At 42.2% G+C, this 17,964-nt stretch overlaps 1 protein-coding gene across 2 annotated transcripts in view; it reads left to right on the forward strand.

Annotated features, from left to right (window-relative positions):
• The window catches only part of kcnk13b (potassium channel, subfamily K, member 13b), a 34,433-nt gene extending 17,268 nt beyond the window's left edge, over positions 1-17,165 (forward strand). The window contains exons 2-4 of one of the 2 annotated variants that reach the window (XM_047387513.1): positions 10,568-11,028; positions 11,110-11,340; positions 16,609-17,165. In XM_047387513.1, coding sequence (XP_047243469.1) covers positions 10,568-11,028; positions 11,110-11,340; positions 16,609-16,764 — 848 coding nt within the window. In that variant the 3' untranslated portion in view covers positions 16,765-17,165. Of the gene's footprint in view, positions 1-10,567; positions 11,341-16,608 lie in introns of both variants that reach the window. The other variant, XM_047387512.1, reaches the window with a different exon arrangement.
• The last annotated feature ends 799 nt before the right edge of the window (positions 17,166-17,964 follow it).

The following is a 17,964-nucleotide window of genomic DNA, read 5'->3' on the forward strand; positions in this document are numbered from 1 at the left end:
TGGGCTCCGCCAATGCTCTGCGAGCGTGAACAATCCGGGACAAGCCTCATGCTGGTCCTTCTCATGAAGCGAGAGGCCGCACCCCTGAGGACAGGGACGAATAGAAGACTTCTGCTTCACTTGCGTTAGCTTTGTGCTCATCCCGAACCACGAAAGCCAGACCGAACTGGCAGCAGTGACTAACTCCAACAAAAGCAGTTGAACTAGTTCCAAGTAGTCTTTAGAAAGAGACACAGAGCTAACCAGCAGCAGCTAGCTAGCCTGACTCAAAGAGGTGTTCTTAGCAAGGTAAAGAGCGTAAGAACTGAGTAATGACAACGACGATGGACAGGTATATTGTGCAGGCAGGGCCTGTCACCTGTCGTCATCACATCATTTGCCTAGGAGGCATGATCAGATGTGGCTTCAGCCAGGACACGCAGGGCGTGATATCCCATACTCATGTGTTGTACTGAGTGAATCGACTGAAAGGGAACATTGTTGTTCTGTGTGTGAACACAGAGAGCAAAATGTCTGCGTAGGGACAAAGTTTTTCAAATAGTGTAAGTAATAAAGTGCTCCATATTTCACAGCAGAAAGACACCATCTCTGGAATTACAAATGACAGGCAAATCATTAATCTCAGCTCAGCTGTTATGTAATTCAAGAATGGTAAATTTTATGCATTATTCCTTCTACACTTTAATCCCACATATCACTCTCATTTTATGTAAGTTTGATTAAGCCTTTCCAAAATACACAGTCAGACTAGAACCTCAATCACTGTGTCCATCACAATAGGTAGATGTGTTATAGAGTACCAGAGTGTGGCATTGTGACAGTATCATTAGTGCGTGCACTTTCACAGTACATACCTGTTTTGGAGGCATCTAATAATGCGGATGCATTTACTCTCAATCTTTTTAGATTTTAATGGATATAATGTAATCCCATTTACTGCCAATTTAGTTCTGCTGCTGGGGTGGCATGGATTTCATCCATTCATCATTTACAGTATACTCGCTTATTCTTTCTGGGTCGTGGGGGTTGATACCTATCTGGAGCGGTCACCGGGCGAGATGCAGGGTACTCCCGGGACAGGTCGCCAGACAACCAAACACACACACGCACACACACACACACACACACACACACACACACACACACACACACACACACACAATCAGTCCAATAAACCTTACAATCATGGTTTTGGACAGTAGGAGGAAGCCAAAGTACACAGAGAGAACCCACGCATGCACAGGGAAAAGATCCCAGCCAGGGTTTTGTAGCTCCAAGGCAACAGTGCTAACCACTGCGCTACTGTAGAGCTCCATCATGGAATTCATCTGTGTAGATAATAAAAATAAAGCACCCAAGTCATCATAAATTGTTAAAAATAGAAGTCAATTGAAAATGTTCAAATGACTTTTTCTCATTAGCAAACATTGAGTGTGAGCTCCATGCTTTCACAGCCTGTGAGCGACCTCTTCTTTATTTTTTAAACTTTTAAGGTGGTGATATAACAGTGCAGCTTGGGATTCCACAGTCAAAGTTGTTTGCTGCAAATTATACATGTTAGAGTAAGACTGTGTCTAGTAAAAATCCCACTTTTTTCATGAACATCCCTTTTTCACTGCTTTATTTTAAAATTCAGATATAAAATTCAGATACTTTTAAAATCAATCATCATAAATAATCTATGACAATTAAATGTTTTAATTTCAAACCTTATAATAAACACATTGGTCTATGAAATCACATGTATCAAATAGGAAACGGATCAGCTCTACAGAGGCTATTGCTGCAACCACGAGTAATACAAGTCTATTTACTTCGTGCTATTTTAAAACCTTTTTTGTGCGGATTAAAATAATGAAAACAAGAGCCTTTGAGAAAATGGTAAATACATTTTAGGTGAGTAATCAGTTGACAAGGATCTAAGGCGCTGCTGTTTCTTTTTCCTACACAAAGCAGTCTAATCATGTTATTGTCCTCATGTAAAGCACAATTCACAAAAACATAGAAATTAGCCAATTTTTGGTTTCATCTTTTTCTTAAAGATCATCTATAATGCTTAAAACCATCATTTTAAAGAACTTGGGCACGCTGGGTTCCACAAAGCCTCCTTTAACCTGTTGTGATGAAGGGGGGTTTTAAAAATCTTCCTCCATTAAAAGATCTATCAGTGGCAAAACTACCAGCGTCAATCTGCTTGTTTCAATATGTCAGAGCTGCCACTTTCCATTGACCTCCTGACTACACCCCATCTGTCTGGGGGCAGTGGTATGCTTTTATGTCAGATTAAGTTCCACTTTAAGTTGGAAAATCCCCAGTGTCGTACTTATTGGCAGCTTTAATGGTTGCCATACAATGAATCTTAAGTATTTTCAAATTTAAACTCTTATTTTTTAAGTTAATCACAGTGTGTAAGACCTTTTTGTTTGTCATGACTTCCTGTTGTCCTAGGTTATAAATAGGTTCTGAGGTCCAATTCTCTTAAGCTGGGGACACCCTGCACAATTTCACGCCAAATTCCCTGTTGCAAAAAGAAGTTGCGTTCAGTCAGCAGGGCATGTTAGCCCAAAAATCTGCTAGTGTGAGAGGGGGTGAAGACTGTGGTCTGCAAATGTGTGAGAACCAACCCAATCTGACACCAGACAACTTCTCCAAGGTCTGTTTTTCTTCTTCTTATTTTTTTTTTTTACAAATCTGGATGTAAACTGATTACCGACCCGACTGCAGACACTTGTTGCTGACAGCCAATGATAAAGAGATGTAGGGACAAATCAGCTCAAGCACACTAATTTTTATAAAAATTGTATCTGTAATTTTTACCCCGGTGTATGAGAGGGTCACATCCCTGCGTCTTCGGGTTGGGGACAGGTCTCTGACTGTCTTTCGGCCTACGGGCCAAGCGGTGGTGCGGAGTACCCGGCCTTCATGGCGTCCCTGTCGGGGGTGCTGCATAGTGCCCCGCCCGGGGACTCCGTTATTCTGCTGGGGGATTTCAACGCCCATGTGGGAAACGACATTGACACCTGGAGAGGCGTGATTGGGAGGAATGGCCTCCCCGATCTGAATCCAAGTGGTGTTTCATTATTGGACTTCTTTGCTAGTCACGGATTGTCCATAATGAACATCATGTTCAAGCATAAGGGTGTTCATCAGTGCACTTGGCACCAGGATACCCTAGGCAGGAGGTCGATGATCGACTTTGTTATCGTGTCTTCAGACCTTCGGCTGCATGTTTTGGACACTCAGGTGAAGAGAGGGGCTGAGCTGTCCACTGATCACCACCTGGTAGTGAGTTGGGTCCGCTGGAAGAGGAGAAAGCCGGACAGACTTGGCAGGCCCAAGCGTATAGTGAGGGTCTGCTGGGAATGTCTGGCGGAGCCCTCGGCCAGGAATGTATTTAACTCCCACCTCCAGGAGAGCTGTGAGTAGATTCTGGGGAAGGTTGGAGACATAGAGTCTGAGTGGACCATGCTCTCCATGTCTATTGTCGACGCGGCCACCCATAGCTGTGGCCGTAAGGTCTGCGGTGCCTGTCGCAGTGGCATTTCCCAAACCCGGTCGTGGACACCGGCAGTAAGGGATGCTGTCAAGCTAAAGAATGAGTCCTATCGGCTGTGGTTGGCTTGTGGGACTCCTGTGGCGGCTGACAGGTACCATGAGGCTGAGCGTGCCGCAGCCCGGGCTGTGGCAGAGGAAAGAAGACTCGGGCCTGGAAGGAGTTCGGTGAGGCCATGGAGAAGGACTACTGGTTGGCCTTGAAGCGATTCTGGCAAACCGTCAGGCGCCTCAGGAGGGGGAAGCAGTGCTTCGCCAACACTGTTTACAGTGGGAGTGGGTAGATGTTGAACTCGACTGGGGACATGCATTCCCTGATGGAAGCAGAGGCTGGGGACTCGGGGTTGGATTCTTTCATCAACCAGGATGAAGTCACCAAGATGGTTAAAAAGCTGCAGGTGGCAGGGCTTTGGGGATGGATGAGATCCGCCCTGAGTACCTTAAATCTCTGGATGTTGTGGGTCTGTCATGGTTGACAGGAGCAGGAGTTTGGTCCGCATTGCCAGCCCTAAGTCGGACCTGTTCCCGGTGGGGCTGCCCTTTGTCACTGGCTTTCAATGTTCATACCTTTTATTGTTCATAACTTTGATGAACAGGGTTTCTAGGTGCAGCCAAGGACAAGAGGGGGTCTCTTCTTTTTGCAGATGACGTGGTCCTGCTGGCCCCCTCTAGCCAAGACCTACAGTATGCACTGGGGCGGTTCGCAGCCAAGTGTGAAGCAGCTGGGATGCAGATCAGCTCCTACACATCCGAGGCCATGGTTCTCGTCTGGAAAAGGATGGCTTGCCAGAGTATGGGGAGAATGGAGTGGGAGATCGACAGACAGATTGGTGCAGCTGCCGCAGTAATGCAGGTCCGTTGTGGTGAAGAGAGAGCTGAGCCGAAAAGCAAAGCTCTCAATTTACCGGTCGGTCTACGTTCCTACCCTGACATATGGCCATGAACTTTTGGTTATGACCGAAAGAACGAGATCCCGGTTACCAGCAGTAGATCTGCAGTCCCATTACACCAGCCTTTCTGACAAAACAAATATGCCATCTTCAAAGTCACTTAAATCCCATTTACTCCTGATACTAATGCTCATTTTAAAATGAAGATTTCTTCACCACATCTAGATGCCTAAATGATTTAACCTGCTGCCATGTGACTGGCTGATTTTATATTTTTGTTATGGAGCAATTAGGTGTTCCTAATAAAGTGGTCAGTGAGTGTATTCACCCAATAACATAATTATAACACATTTCACTTTATGTAGTCCAAGGTCTCAGATTCAATAGTTTTGTGCTCTGGACTTTAAAATGTTGCCTCAACTGTCCATATTGCAGGTGATGCACAATGCATGTGGGATGCATGGCCTGAAGATCTCTGCAGTAAGCAGTGTGCTATGTCAATGTGATTAAGAAATGGCATAGATATACTCAAGTCTACTTCCATGAAATCTGGTTGGTTTAGTTCTGATTATGCTAAAAATGTTTCTCCTAAAATCTGTGTTTTTGCAACCCACTTACCAATTCCGATGCTTTTTTCCTACTGCCCATTCAGACGTTTAACCGGCCAATCAGATGAAGCTTGGTTTTCAAATAGTACATTACCTCAGGAAGCTGCATGGAAGTCTTACATTATATAGCTATAGCTATTTTATAGTTGCCTGAATAAAAGTCAGGTCTGAGGGTTGAAATGAGCCTAATGGTTCATCTTTCAGATCATATGTTGCATTTAGAAGGGAAGTCAGGACAGTAGCACAGCTCAGAGACCCTCCTTAATACCAGCTACATTCACTACTTCATTTCATCCTGACAATTCTAAATATCATTATTGTTACTATTGTACTTTATTAAATTGGTCAAATACCATATAACGAAGGAGTACTTTGAGGATCTCCTCAATCCTGCCATCACGCATTCCCTGGTGGAAACAGAGGCCGGGAACGGGGTTGGACTCTTTCATCACCCAGGCTGAAGTCACCGAGGTGGTTAAAAAGCTCCGCGGTGGCAGGGCTTCGGGGATGGATGAGATCCGCCCTGAGTACCTCAAATCTCTGGATGTTGTGGGGCTGTCATGGATGATACGCCTCTTCAACATTGCATGGCGGTCGGGGACAGTGCCTCTGGACTGGCAGACTGGGGTGGTGGTCCCCCTTCATAAGAAGGGTGACCGGAGGGTGTGTTCCAACTACAGGGGGATCACACTCCTCAGCCTCCCTGATAAGAGTATTGGAGAGGAGAGTCTGGTTGATAGTCGAACCACGGCTTCAGGAGGAGCAGTGTGGTTTTCGTCCGGCCGTGGAACACTGGACCAGCTCTATACCCTCTACAGGGTACTTGAGGGTTCATGGGAGTTTGCCCAACCGGTCCACATGTGTTTTGTGGACCTGGAGAAAGCATTCGACTGTGTCCCTCGTGATGCCCTGTGGGGGGTGCTTCAGGAGTATGGAATCGGGGGCCCTTTATTAGGGGCCATCCGGTCCCTGTACAAGCGGAGCAGGAGTTTGGACCGCATTGCCGGCATTAAGTCGGACCTGTTCCCGGTGCATGTTGGACTCCGGCTGTCCTTTGTCACCGGTCCTGTTCACAACTTTTATAGACAGGATTTCTAGGTGCAGCCAAGGGCCGGAGGGGGTCTGGCCCCCTCTAGCCAAGACCTACAGCATGCGCTGGGGCGGTTCGCAGCCGAGTGCGAAGTGGCTGGGATGAAGATCAGCTCCTCCAAGTCAGAGGCCATGGTACTCGATCGGAAAAGGGTGGCTTGTCCTCTTCAGGTTGGAGGGGAGTTCGTGCCTCAAGTGGAGGAGTTCAAGTATCTCAGGGTCTTGTGCACGAGTGAGGGAAGAATGGAGCGGGAGATTGACAGATGGATCGGTGTGGCTGCCGCAGTAATGGGGGCACTGTGCCGGTCCATTGTGGTAAAGAGAGATCTGAGCCGAAAAGCGAAGCTCTCGATTTACCGATCGGTCTACGTTCCTACCCTCACCTATGGCCATGAACTTTGGGTTATGACCGAAAGAACGAGATCCCAGATACAAGCGGCTGAAATGAGCTTCCTCTGTAGGGTGGCCGGGCACTCCCTTAGAGATGGGGTGAGGAGGTCGGCCATCCGGAAGGGGCTCGGAGTAGAGCCGCTGCTCCTCCACATCGAGAGGAACCAGTTGAAGTGACTTGGGCATCTATACTGGATTCCTCCTGGACGCCTTCCTCGGGAGGTGTTCCAGGCACGTCCCACCGGGAGGAGGCACAGGGGACGGCCCAGGACACGCTGGAGGGACTATGTCTCTTGGCTGGCCTGGGAACGCCTTGGGCTCCTCTTGGAGGAGCTGGAGGAGGTGTCTGGGGAGAGGGACGTTTGGGTGTCTCTGCTGAGTCGGCAGCCCCCGCGACCCGTTCCCGGATAAGCAGAAGACGACGAGTACGAGTACCATATAACGTCATATCTAAATGATGTTAAGAAATATGAAGAGAAGAAAAAAAAATCCATAAAATCCAGCTTATTTGGCTTTATTGTCGTGTTTGAGGGAAAAACTCTGGCTCATTTAGCACCTTAACAACCAATTTAAATGAAGAGGCAATCAAATGCTCCTCAAGAAACCACTGTGTATTGCAGTCAATTAGTCAGGCTGAAGCTTTTATTTTCCATCTAAATAATGAGAAAAAAGCTCAAAGTTTTAACTTCCTTTTTCTGGCAAAAAAGACCATTCTTGTCCCATGCATTTACAACTACTGTACCTGTTGAAATGAAGACATGTATCAGATGGCAAGAACTGTAAAAATTACTCATTAAATTGATATGATGTAAAGATTTTCATTAATGTTCCGAATTCTGTATTTCCAGAGAACTGCTGCACTTCATTAGTTGTTATTGTTCAGTGTAAGGGGGGAAAGGGAGATCATTCTGATTTTCTGCAGTGATGTTTCACTTTGACTTCCTTTTTGCTCAACTCCCAGGTCACAAGAGAAACATAAGGGAGACAGAAACAGTGGTAATTTCATTTTTCTTTTTTTTTTTTGCCTTTTTACACTCTGCCACTTTACAAATACATACTTCAATGTATTTTATTGCATATTTATCCAGCCCTGTTGAGTAAATACTTTGTAGAACCTCCTGTAACTGAAAGGAGAGCTATCAGTCTTTATAGTATGTTTCTATCAGCTTTGCACATCCAGAAACTGAAATTTGTACACATTCTTCTTTCCAATATACTGTAGATCAAACTCACTATGGTTGAAAGCATCGTTCAACATACATTTTCAAGGCTGAGTTTAAAATAGATCAGGGCCCGTATTCACATATTCAAGATTCTCACAGTCCTCTCAGAGAACTCCTATCTTAGCCCAAAAATTATTGAGAAGGAATCTCAGCGATTGATTCAGTTCTCTGCTCAGAGCTACTCTGAGCAAGGAGACAACAGAAATTCCTATCTTAGTGAGAAGGTGTGGTTGACCCCGTGGCCAGGTGTGACACTGTCTAAGAGCTGTGATTGGTTGTTGCAAAGAACCAAAAAAAAAAAAAAAAAAAGTAAAAGTGCTCCTAGTAATCAATGGAGAGAAATAAACCGATGATAGAATTTATACTGAAATGTGTAAATCATGATGATAAAAGTTAGCAGTATTAAATTAATTGTCACATCAACTTGTTTGAACATAGCTCATTTACATGCTTGTCATTATTTTGATTTGCTTTTTATTATGTTTACTCGTCATGCTAGTCATTTTCATACTGCATCCATTTCATATTAATACATTTTATATTATTATTGAAATTCAGCATTTTACTGTAATTGCCTTCTTGTATAATGAGGTTTAGTTTGGTAAAACGACCAAAACAAAACTGAGAAAAAGAGGGGGACAAAACCGAATTGAGAGGGGCAGAGCCTGCTGGTAGAAGAGAAGAGAGGAGCGTTGAAAGGTAGATTTGGTACCGGGATCAATGTGGGAACAAACAGGCATTCCCAAGCAGATCAATGGGTCGTTCCCTCTGCTTTCAGAACCCGCCTGGAATGTGAGCAGCTCTGGTATCTGCTGCATTCAGAAGCTAGAGAGGAGACAGCAGAACACCAGAGAACTTCTCCACGGATGGGGAGCATTGTAGATGACCATTAAGGCTTAGGCTGCTGACACCATCATGTACAATTTACATCTTCCCTCTATGTATATAGTGCTTAGATTATTGTACTGTTGCCTAGAGTTTGTATTTATGTGTGTATATATATATATATATATATATATATATGTATATATATATATATATATATATATATATATATATATATATATACAGTTTGTAAATATTCAAATAATTCTGTACTATATTATTTTTGTCACTTTTTATTCATTGTTGTTCATTATTGTTTCTATATTTATTTATCCTTCCTATAATTACCTTATCAGAGGTGCTCCTTTAATTTGTCCTGCCACTGAAACTATTTAATTTCCCCCTGGGGGGGTGATAAAGTTAATCTTATCTCTATATTAATATTTGTATCATTTTTATAAAGGTTTATCTGTTCTTTTGCTCAGCTGTGAAAGGTCAGGAGTATCTTTTCTGTTTCTTGGTCTTTCTGCCATTCTATGCTTAAGACACTCTTAAGCTCACTAAAAGTCCTACTAGCTACTCTTAACATTTCCTCACAATAGCAGCTCTCTTAAGGCCTAAGACGCCTTGTGAATAACTTTTATCTTACCGAGGGAACATTCTTAGAAAAATCTTTTGACATCACCAGGAGCTACTATTAGTCTTTGTGAATATGGGCCCTGGACTTTAAGTTGGCCATTCTAACACCAGAATAGGCTTTGATCTAAACTATTTAATTGTACCTCTGGCTGTATGTTGTCCTGGTGGATGGTAAACCTTGGGCCCAGTCTTAACTATTTGCACCCTCTATTTTCTTCCATGAATGGCATGTGTTTAGCTAAATCCGTCCTCCCCTTAGCTTTGACCAGCATCTCTATCCCAGTTGAAGAAAAGCGTCCACCTATCATGATGCTGCCACCCCCTGTTTTTATGGTGGGGATTGTGTGTTCAGGGTATTCTGCAGTGTTTATTTTATGCCACATACAGCTTTTTGAATACAGGTCAAAATGTCTCTTTTGGCCTCACCTAACCAGAGCATCCTCTTCCACATGTTAGCAGTGTCCCCTATGGTTAGCCTTCTTTGAGCTTTCCTTCAACAATCTCTTCCTTCTTGTCTCTTGTCCATAAAGGTCAGATTTGTAAAGTACACAACTAATAGCTGAACCATTGGCAAATTCTCCTACCTGAGCTATGGATCTCTGTATCTCCTCCGCATCTCCTCCACAGTTACCGTGAAAAACATAGCTACTACTAAGATTAAACAAGTGGACTCAATTTACTAATTGGGCCACTTCAGTTGCCCTGTCAAATAACATTTTAATAAAATACACAAACATCTGTGCAAGGGGTTTGGAATTTTTTTGTTAGGTTCTGCAAGACTGAGCCTTTAAATTAATGGGGAAAAAATCATCAATGGGGTAACAAACAATCAAAATAAGGAATTCTGCAATGTTAGGACGCATTACAGAGGTGAGCTTGGACTGTATGACATTAGGGACTTCTCCTGGCCATCTGAAACATTGAGGAAGAAAAGACAAATATAACAGTAATGGCAACCCGCTAAAGGGAGGCATCCAATTTAAACTTAGAGGACGAAATGATACCTACTTTTCCATTTTAATTGCCAAGAGATTTGATGTTTAGTTTATTTCAAATGATAGATCATTGGGGAGTGGTTATTCATCTGCTGTGCAACTAATCAATCTATTTCCTATAGAACACAGCAATTCATTTGCAAGAGCATACAGTACGTCAAAGAAAATGTAGCGTGTGTTTATCTAGAGACAGTGATGTTACTTCTGTTCTACCCTTTCATGTAGTATTTTATGTATTCTGTGGAGAACATTCAACATTCAAATTAAGCTACTAATCCTAACCACACTACGATAGCAGTACTATCCTTGTAGTCCCGATTAGCACTCACTGCTGAGTATCTCTGTGTGTTTGCCAGGGTTTGGGATGACCACTCCTGCCACCATTGGAGGAAAAATATTCCTGATGTTTTACGGATTACTGGGTTGTGCCGCCACCATCCTCTTCTTCAACCTCTTTTTGGAGCGTGTCATCACTGTTATTGCCTTTGTCCTCAAGTCCTTTCATGAACGACGACGCAAGAAGGTGGTGCTGCCGCAGAACGGACGCCGAGTGTCTGAGGGAGCCGAGGCCGGCTGCATAGGAAAACGAGAGGAGCTTGCCGGCTGGAAACCCTCGGTTTATTGCGTCATGTTTATCCTTGGAGCAGCAGCAATCTTGGTGTCCTGTTGCGCCTCGCTGATGTACTCTGCAGCTGAAGGCTGGGGCTACCTGGACTCACTCTACTTCTGCTTTGTGGCCTTCAGCACCATTGGGTTTGGGGACATGGTCAGCAGTCAGAGAATCTCCTACGAGGGTCACGCTACAGCTGCGTACCGGGTTGGAAACTTCTTCTTTATCCTCACCGGCGTGTGCTGCATCTACTCCCTCTTCAACGTCATCTCCATTGTAATTAAGCAGGTCCTCAACTGGCTGCTCAGGAGGTTGGAAGCCCCCTGCCGCTGCTGCTTTCCCAGGAGGGGTCCTCACCCACACCGGCATCCTCGTCGTAACGTGGTTGCCCCAGGCCATCTCCGTGCCCGCAGGGACCCTTCCATTGAAACAGATGCCATCAACGAGAGTGAGACTGACCCAGGCCGCAGAATGTCTGGGGAAATGATCTCCATGAGAGACTTCTTAGCAGCCAACAAGGTGAGATCTTCATTCAGGAACAGCTTGTTCGACACCCAGTCTTACAGTTCGCCCCCTAATGGAATCACAGTAATTAGAAGTCAGCTATGTGGCACATTTGAACAGTAATTTAATTTAATTTGAAAGCTTTCATTTTGTTTTATTTTAGATATTTAGAGGGTGGACTTACTGGTGTGTTTCGAATCATTGTCATCCTACGTAACCCCAGTGAACTTGAGCTAAATTTCACAATTGTATAGCCATACATTCTCCTTCAAGATTTACTGGTAGAGAGCAGAAATTCATGACTCCATCAATTACAGCAAATAGTAGAGGTCCTGAAGCAGCAAGGCAACCCAAGACTTTTTGACACTAAATGTTAGCGCATTAGCATCAGACTGAGAAAATTAATGTGTTTGTTGTTAGCATTTTAGCTGAATTTGTCGTCTCTAGCTTATTTACAAATTAAAGTTTAACTCTAATACAATTATCTCTTATTATAGGGAAATGTGAGATAATATTTGAATGTCACCCCAGCTTTAATTTAACTATAGAGGAGAAGCACCTTTTCTGCAAAACTGTAGGTAATTGCTTCTGATAAACAAAACCCCGCTTAGCGGGAAGGGATTAAAGTCTGCTCATACCAGCCCGCCTCCCACACAGAAATAAATCTGGTCTCATTAAAGCTGTTGCTTTTCTTATTATATTTTATCTTATTATGTTTTTTAAACTGTGTGAATAGACTCATTTTAGACACACCGAACACACTGCCAACCCATCCCTGAAAACAATTTGCAACACAGTGATTTAAAAAACATGATTGATGAGAACCGTGACGAGCAATCTGAGCATTGAGAGGCTCTTTTGGACCAACACCTTTGGTTTGGACCTACTGCAATGCTGTGGTTCTTTAGTTTAATTCTGAGGAATTCTCAGGGATATGAACATTAACCTACTCTGACTTCACATTAAAAGCTGTAATATTAGGCTAAAAAACGCTTTAACAAGGTGTTTACACACTGTTAAAAGACTGTGTCTGACTACAAGTCAGATGAAAGTTTTCCTGTTTTCGGTATTCTAGGATTACCAAAATAATTTCTATTTGCTAAATATAATAATGAGAGAGATTTAGATTTAGAGAGTTTTTTTAGTACTCAAAAGCATAAAACTATGCCTTTGAACAATATGGGACAGCCCAAATGATGATGTCATGGCATTCTAAGCTCCTGATTGGTTAATTAAGTAAATTGTAGTTAAATGGAAACACAGGGGAACACCTAAAACACGCTGCTTGTTTGTTTGACCTCATGGGAAAATCATGAGAAATCAGCCAAATTGTCAGGACAAGAATTCATGGACCTTCACAGGTCTGGGTACAATTTCCAGAAAAGCCATCTATATCTGTTCAGATAGTTATATGCAAGTATAAACACCATAGGAATGTCCAGCCATTATACTGTTCAGGAAGACTGCCTCTGTGTCCCAGAGAAGAAGGTGTCTTGGTCAACCCCAGAACAAAAGCAAAATACTTTGTTGACCTTGGCTGAGGCTGAGAAGAGAGCATCATTATCCACAATGAATCAAGTCATGAACCGACATGGGCTGAAAGGCCGCTGAGAGAGGAAGAATCCATTACTACAAACGCAACATAAAGCCAGATTAAAGTTTGTAAATGCAAAACTGTGATAAAGACATTAATATTTAGTGACACATTCTGTGGTCTTGAAACAGAGATTAAAGTGTTTGTGCATAATGATCAGTTTTACATTTGGAGGAACACCAACTGTAAATTACAGGGTAGGAGCATCATGATGTGGGAGTGTTCTGCTGCAGGAGGAACTGGTTCATTACATAGAATACATGACATCATGAGAAAAGACAATTATGTGCAAATATTAAAGCAATATCTGAAGACATTAGCCAGGACGTTAAGCATGGGCACAAATGGGTCTCCCTAATGGACAGTAATTGAAAGCATGCCACCTAAATAGTTAAAAAATGGTTGAACAAGTCAATATTTTGCAGTGTCCAACACAAGCTCTAAACTCAGGCCTATAGAAAATGTGTGAGCAGTGCTGAAAAGATGTATATGAGCAACACAGCCCAGAAAACCTGAATCAGTTACACCAGTTCTGTCAGGAGAAATAGGCCAAGATTCAAGCAAACTTAAACTTGCAAGCATCCTTCTGGAAAGATACCCTAAACGTCTGAACCAAATCATACAGCGTAAAGGCGATTCTACCAACTCTAAGGAAATGTGTGTAAACTTCTGAGTTTGAAGAAAGCACAAAACATTCTGAAAAAAAATGTTCTGGGTTTTAGCAAATAGAAATGCTTCTGTTAGTCTTCATCTCAGATAAAACACCAAAAGCTTAGTCTAAAATAAAGTCAGCCAGTGAGAAAAAGCTAATGTTTCTTTTATTACAGTGTATGTAAACATCTGATTTCTACTGTATATTCACTGTGCCACAATTTGTTAGTGGACATTAAAGGTTCATTTAGCAACATTTTCCATATAAATATACAAATAGTTAAACAGATATAGGGAAAGACAGTTCTGGATAACTTTGAAATCGGCCTTCTGCTTACGCAGCCTTTTAGAGTATAAATTACAGCAAACGAGTTGCAATTTATCCCACATGCTGTGGTGCTTAGGCCTTACAATAAGTTAATACATGTGCTACATTCATATTCATTAGTTATCTTGTAAGAATGAGAGGAAAACTAGTGAAGTACTGGAAGTCAAAGATGGACCATATTGACTTCTTCCAGTTTAACCAGCTTTGATAAAAACTGCACTTCCGCGCCAGGCATAGGCTGGTTTGTGGGTTCAACAAATACTGCACTTTTTTAAAGTTTTGGTTTTAAAGCAATGTTCCATCACACTGTTTCTCTGGTTTGAGAGCTGTCATGCTGCCAGAATTCCATACCAGCCCCTGCAACAATTAATGAGTGTTTCTGAGTTTGTTCTTATATTGCTATTTTAGACGAATATTATACATCCACATACACTGACTAGGTAATATTTTAAGAAGTAAAAAAGGTGGCCGATACTTCTGTAAAATTTTCCTTGTGGTGCTTAATGACATAAAATACGAGTATATTACTTTTATGTATGTATTGATATATTAAACGTTCTGATGTGATGCAGGTGTTATAGAAGAATATGTGCCTAGAGTAGTTGTTTGCTGGTTTATTGTGTAAACTAGGTGTCACTCTGACTCCAATCTCTTGCATTATATTGAGAGGTGCCAGTGTTAGGTCATTAGAGTAGATATACTCTGCATTTTTAGAGGAGACAGGAGGCCCTTAAGGCTGCAGTGTGATTAGATTCAACATATACCTGGAGGCAAATAATATATATTCTGTCCTTGGATGTAAGAGTACATGTACATGCACTCAGGAAGAAGGAAGGGCCAGAACTGGGCTTGCAAAGATTATTTTCATTCACTGATATTGTTTTTTCAACACTTCAATGTATGGGACATTGCTTTCTTGAGTGTGTTGTCTTTCAATTTAGCAGTCAGTCTACATGCAGTCAGCAAGAGTTTCCATTACATGCACTTGAGCTTTGCAGAAGTATACTTACTAACCCAGACCATTTCCACATTTTGTCATATTACTACCCCAGATCTTTTGCTGCAAGTGCAGCTAGCAATTGTTCAGGCTTAGTCTCTATCAACATTGCACCTGTAGAGCCTGAGATATTCACTCTTTGTTCCCTCCAAAGTAACTCGCCCAGATTACTTTGACTCATGTCATTAATCTCTTCCAGAGTTACCATGGGACTCATGACAGCTTCCCTGATTAATGCTCTCCTTGCTTGGCCTGCCACTTTAGTTAGGCTGCTATTGGTAGGTTTGCAGTTGTGCCTTACTTTTTTCTATTTTCAGATAATGGATTGAACAGAGCTCTGTGAGATGTTCAAAGCTTGGAATATTATTCTATAGCATAACACTATTTTAAACTTCTCCATAACTTTATCTCTGACCTGTCTGCTGTGTTGCTTGGTCTTCATGATGTCAGAAAGGCTCTGGAGTAGAACCCAAATGCAGACAGGCAGGGAGAGGCAACACTGTGAGTTGAGAAGTTTGATAAGTAAAAAGAAAAAAACGAAAGGTTGACAAAAAGGCGAAAGGCAAACAGAAGCAAGCATAGGTGTGGACACACTTGGCATGAACATGGCAATATAAACCAGCGAGGAGCAAACACAACGGAAGAGTATATATAGTGCATGGCACAGGTGGACAGGTGGTAACTAAAACACGAATGGAGCTGAACAAGAATGCAAGGAAACTATCCAAACAATGGAAAATCTTACAGATGTAACAGAACAAAAATGCACCATGTGTCATAATTTCATGTTTGTTTTGTTTTGGGTCTTGTTTCTGATCATTGTTTATGTTTTCTAGGTGGCAACTTAGTTTATTATTCTTTTATATTAGCTCATAGCTTCTGAAAGCAATTAGCTGCAAAGAATTTTGTTAAAAACAAATGCAGCCCACACGTTTCAGATTTGTATTATTAAAAATCACCTGGATCATTTAGCTTCCACTGCACAATTATGCACTATTGTTTGTTGGTCTATCAGATAATGTCACATTAAAATACACTAAAATTTGTGGAGATAGAATGTGAAAATACTCCTTGAGTATTAATACCCAATGAGTATATATACTGTCACAGGCAGTGCATTTATACCTCACTAAATCTAACCTTCTGGTTTAATTAACAGAAAGACGAGCTAATAAAGAAGTCTAGACAGACTCTAAACTTTGCAACAAAAAGAAAAAAAAAGTCAAATTATATACTTCAGTCATCATTTTATTGAAATTCCAAAGAGAGCATGAGTGTCTGCAACCAATGGTATGCTGCTCCTTGCAATATTTTTTTTAACCTTGCAAAATAAATAAATGTCAGGTGGTAGAGATTTTTCCCATGTGGAGACCTTGCATAATTGTAGAAGACAAATAGCTGCCGTGTTCTTTCCTACCTGAATCTCCACGGACTGGGAAATGACAGGAAAAGGTTGTTCTGTTGTAACATCTGGTTCTCTTCAGTCAAACTTGTTCAGTATTTGTCACTTTTCTTTCTAGTTAAATCATCACACTTAAGGAAAGGAAAGATTTTCTCTACTTGCTTTAAATCTCTGCCGTGAAAACAAGATGTGCTAGCTGCCAACACTTTGTTTTCATCTACCTTTGCAGGTTTAAGAAGATGGATTATGCCAACCTTCCAAATATAGGGGGCAAACCTTCCTCATGTGCTAACGCCTTTCTCTCTCCACAGGTGAACTTGGCCATCATGCAGAAGCAGCTCTCAGAGATGGCCGTCGGACACCCACGGCAGTCAGGCTCCTGCTCGCATCAGAACGGTTTCTCGGGAGGGGTGGGTGCCCTGGGCATCATGAACAACCGGCTGGCAGAGACCAGCATGGACAGATAGGGGGCAGATTTTAAAAGATGCAGAAGACAGATGAGGAAGAGTTTGAGGCGAGTGTGGGCTAACTGATACTGAGACTGACCCCCAACCCCAGCCGCTATGAATCCATCTCAGTCTGCTTTCCTTTCAGGAAGATGACTCTATGACTGTTTGCTGAAATCTTTCATCCGGGACCAGAGTGCTGGAATGTTCCCTGGTGATGAACCCAGTTTCCATGGTGATAAATAAAAGGCCTGCCTAGAGCCTCGTTTCCGAGCTTCTTCTCACCTAAATGCAACTTCTTCTCATCTGCAATCCTCAACAGTATTGTTGCTCTATGACTCGATCCAAGTCCGTATCACAGCTGTGACTGTACAGTGTAGAAATCAGAGATAAAAGCTTAAATAAAGCTAACGTCTCCTGGGTCTGTGTCTAACAGTGTTCACCATGTAAAATATGGTCAGGTGTTTAGGAAGTGGGAAGGATTCCTACGTTTCTGATACCAAGTATAGCATTGCTCAGCTCTGTCAAACTATTTTGATGCATATAAGTAATTATTTTATTAACCTTAAAAAAATCTATCAAACTTTAGGTCTGGTGGAAGAATTCCTTATATACCAACTGAAATAATATTTTTCAAAAATGTAAAAACAGCAAAATAATCCCATATTAAGGTTTATGCCTCATTACTAAAATGATTACAGTTCAGTCAACAGTAATACAGACAGAACCACTGGGAACTAATAATGAGTTTAATCAAGATGTTTCTTCCCACGTTTCTCTGCATTTCAGGCATATGCAGGCAATATGCTGAAGGCTATGTGGGGCTATTTTGCCTCTTTAATATTGCCTATAGAACTGGAACAGCAGCTGTTGATTGACAAATGGAGGTGATGATCCCAGTTTTTAAGAAAATATATTCTTATGCTCCAGCTATCAAGGTTTCAGACCAAATTTCAATTGAAATGTTTACTCTAGAGTTTTGAAATTGAGGCTTTTATTGACACAGGAGGAGTAGTGTTGCTTTTGTCCTAGCTGTGGAACAGATCTTTGCCCATGCCGAGTTGCTGAGGAGGCCTTGGGAGTTTAGATGTCCAATTCACATGTGATTTTTGAATGAGGCTAAGCCATTTGTCCCCCACAGGTGGAAATCACGATTGGGACAGAGGGGTGTGGACCCCCCAATTTGGGGAAAAAAAATAGACACCCCCCCACCCAATAAAT

This window comes from Girardinichthys multiradiatus, chromosome 15, assembly GCF_021462225.1.
Source record: "Girardinichthys multiradiatus isolate DD_20200921_A chromosome 15, DD_fGirMul_XY1, whole genome shotgun sequence".
NCBI lineage: Eukaryota > Metazoa > Chordata > Actinopteri > Cyprinodontiformes > Goodeidae > Girardinichthys > Girardinichthys multiradiatus.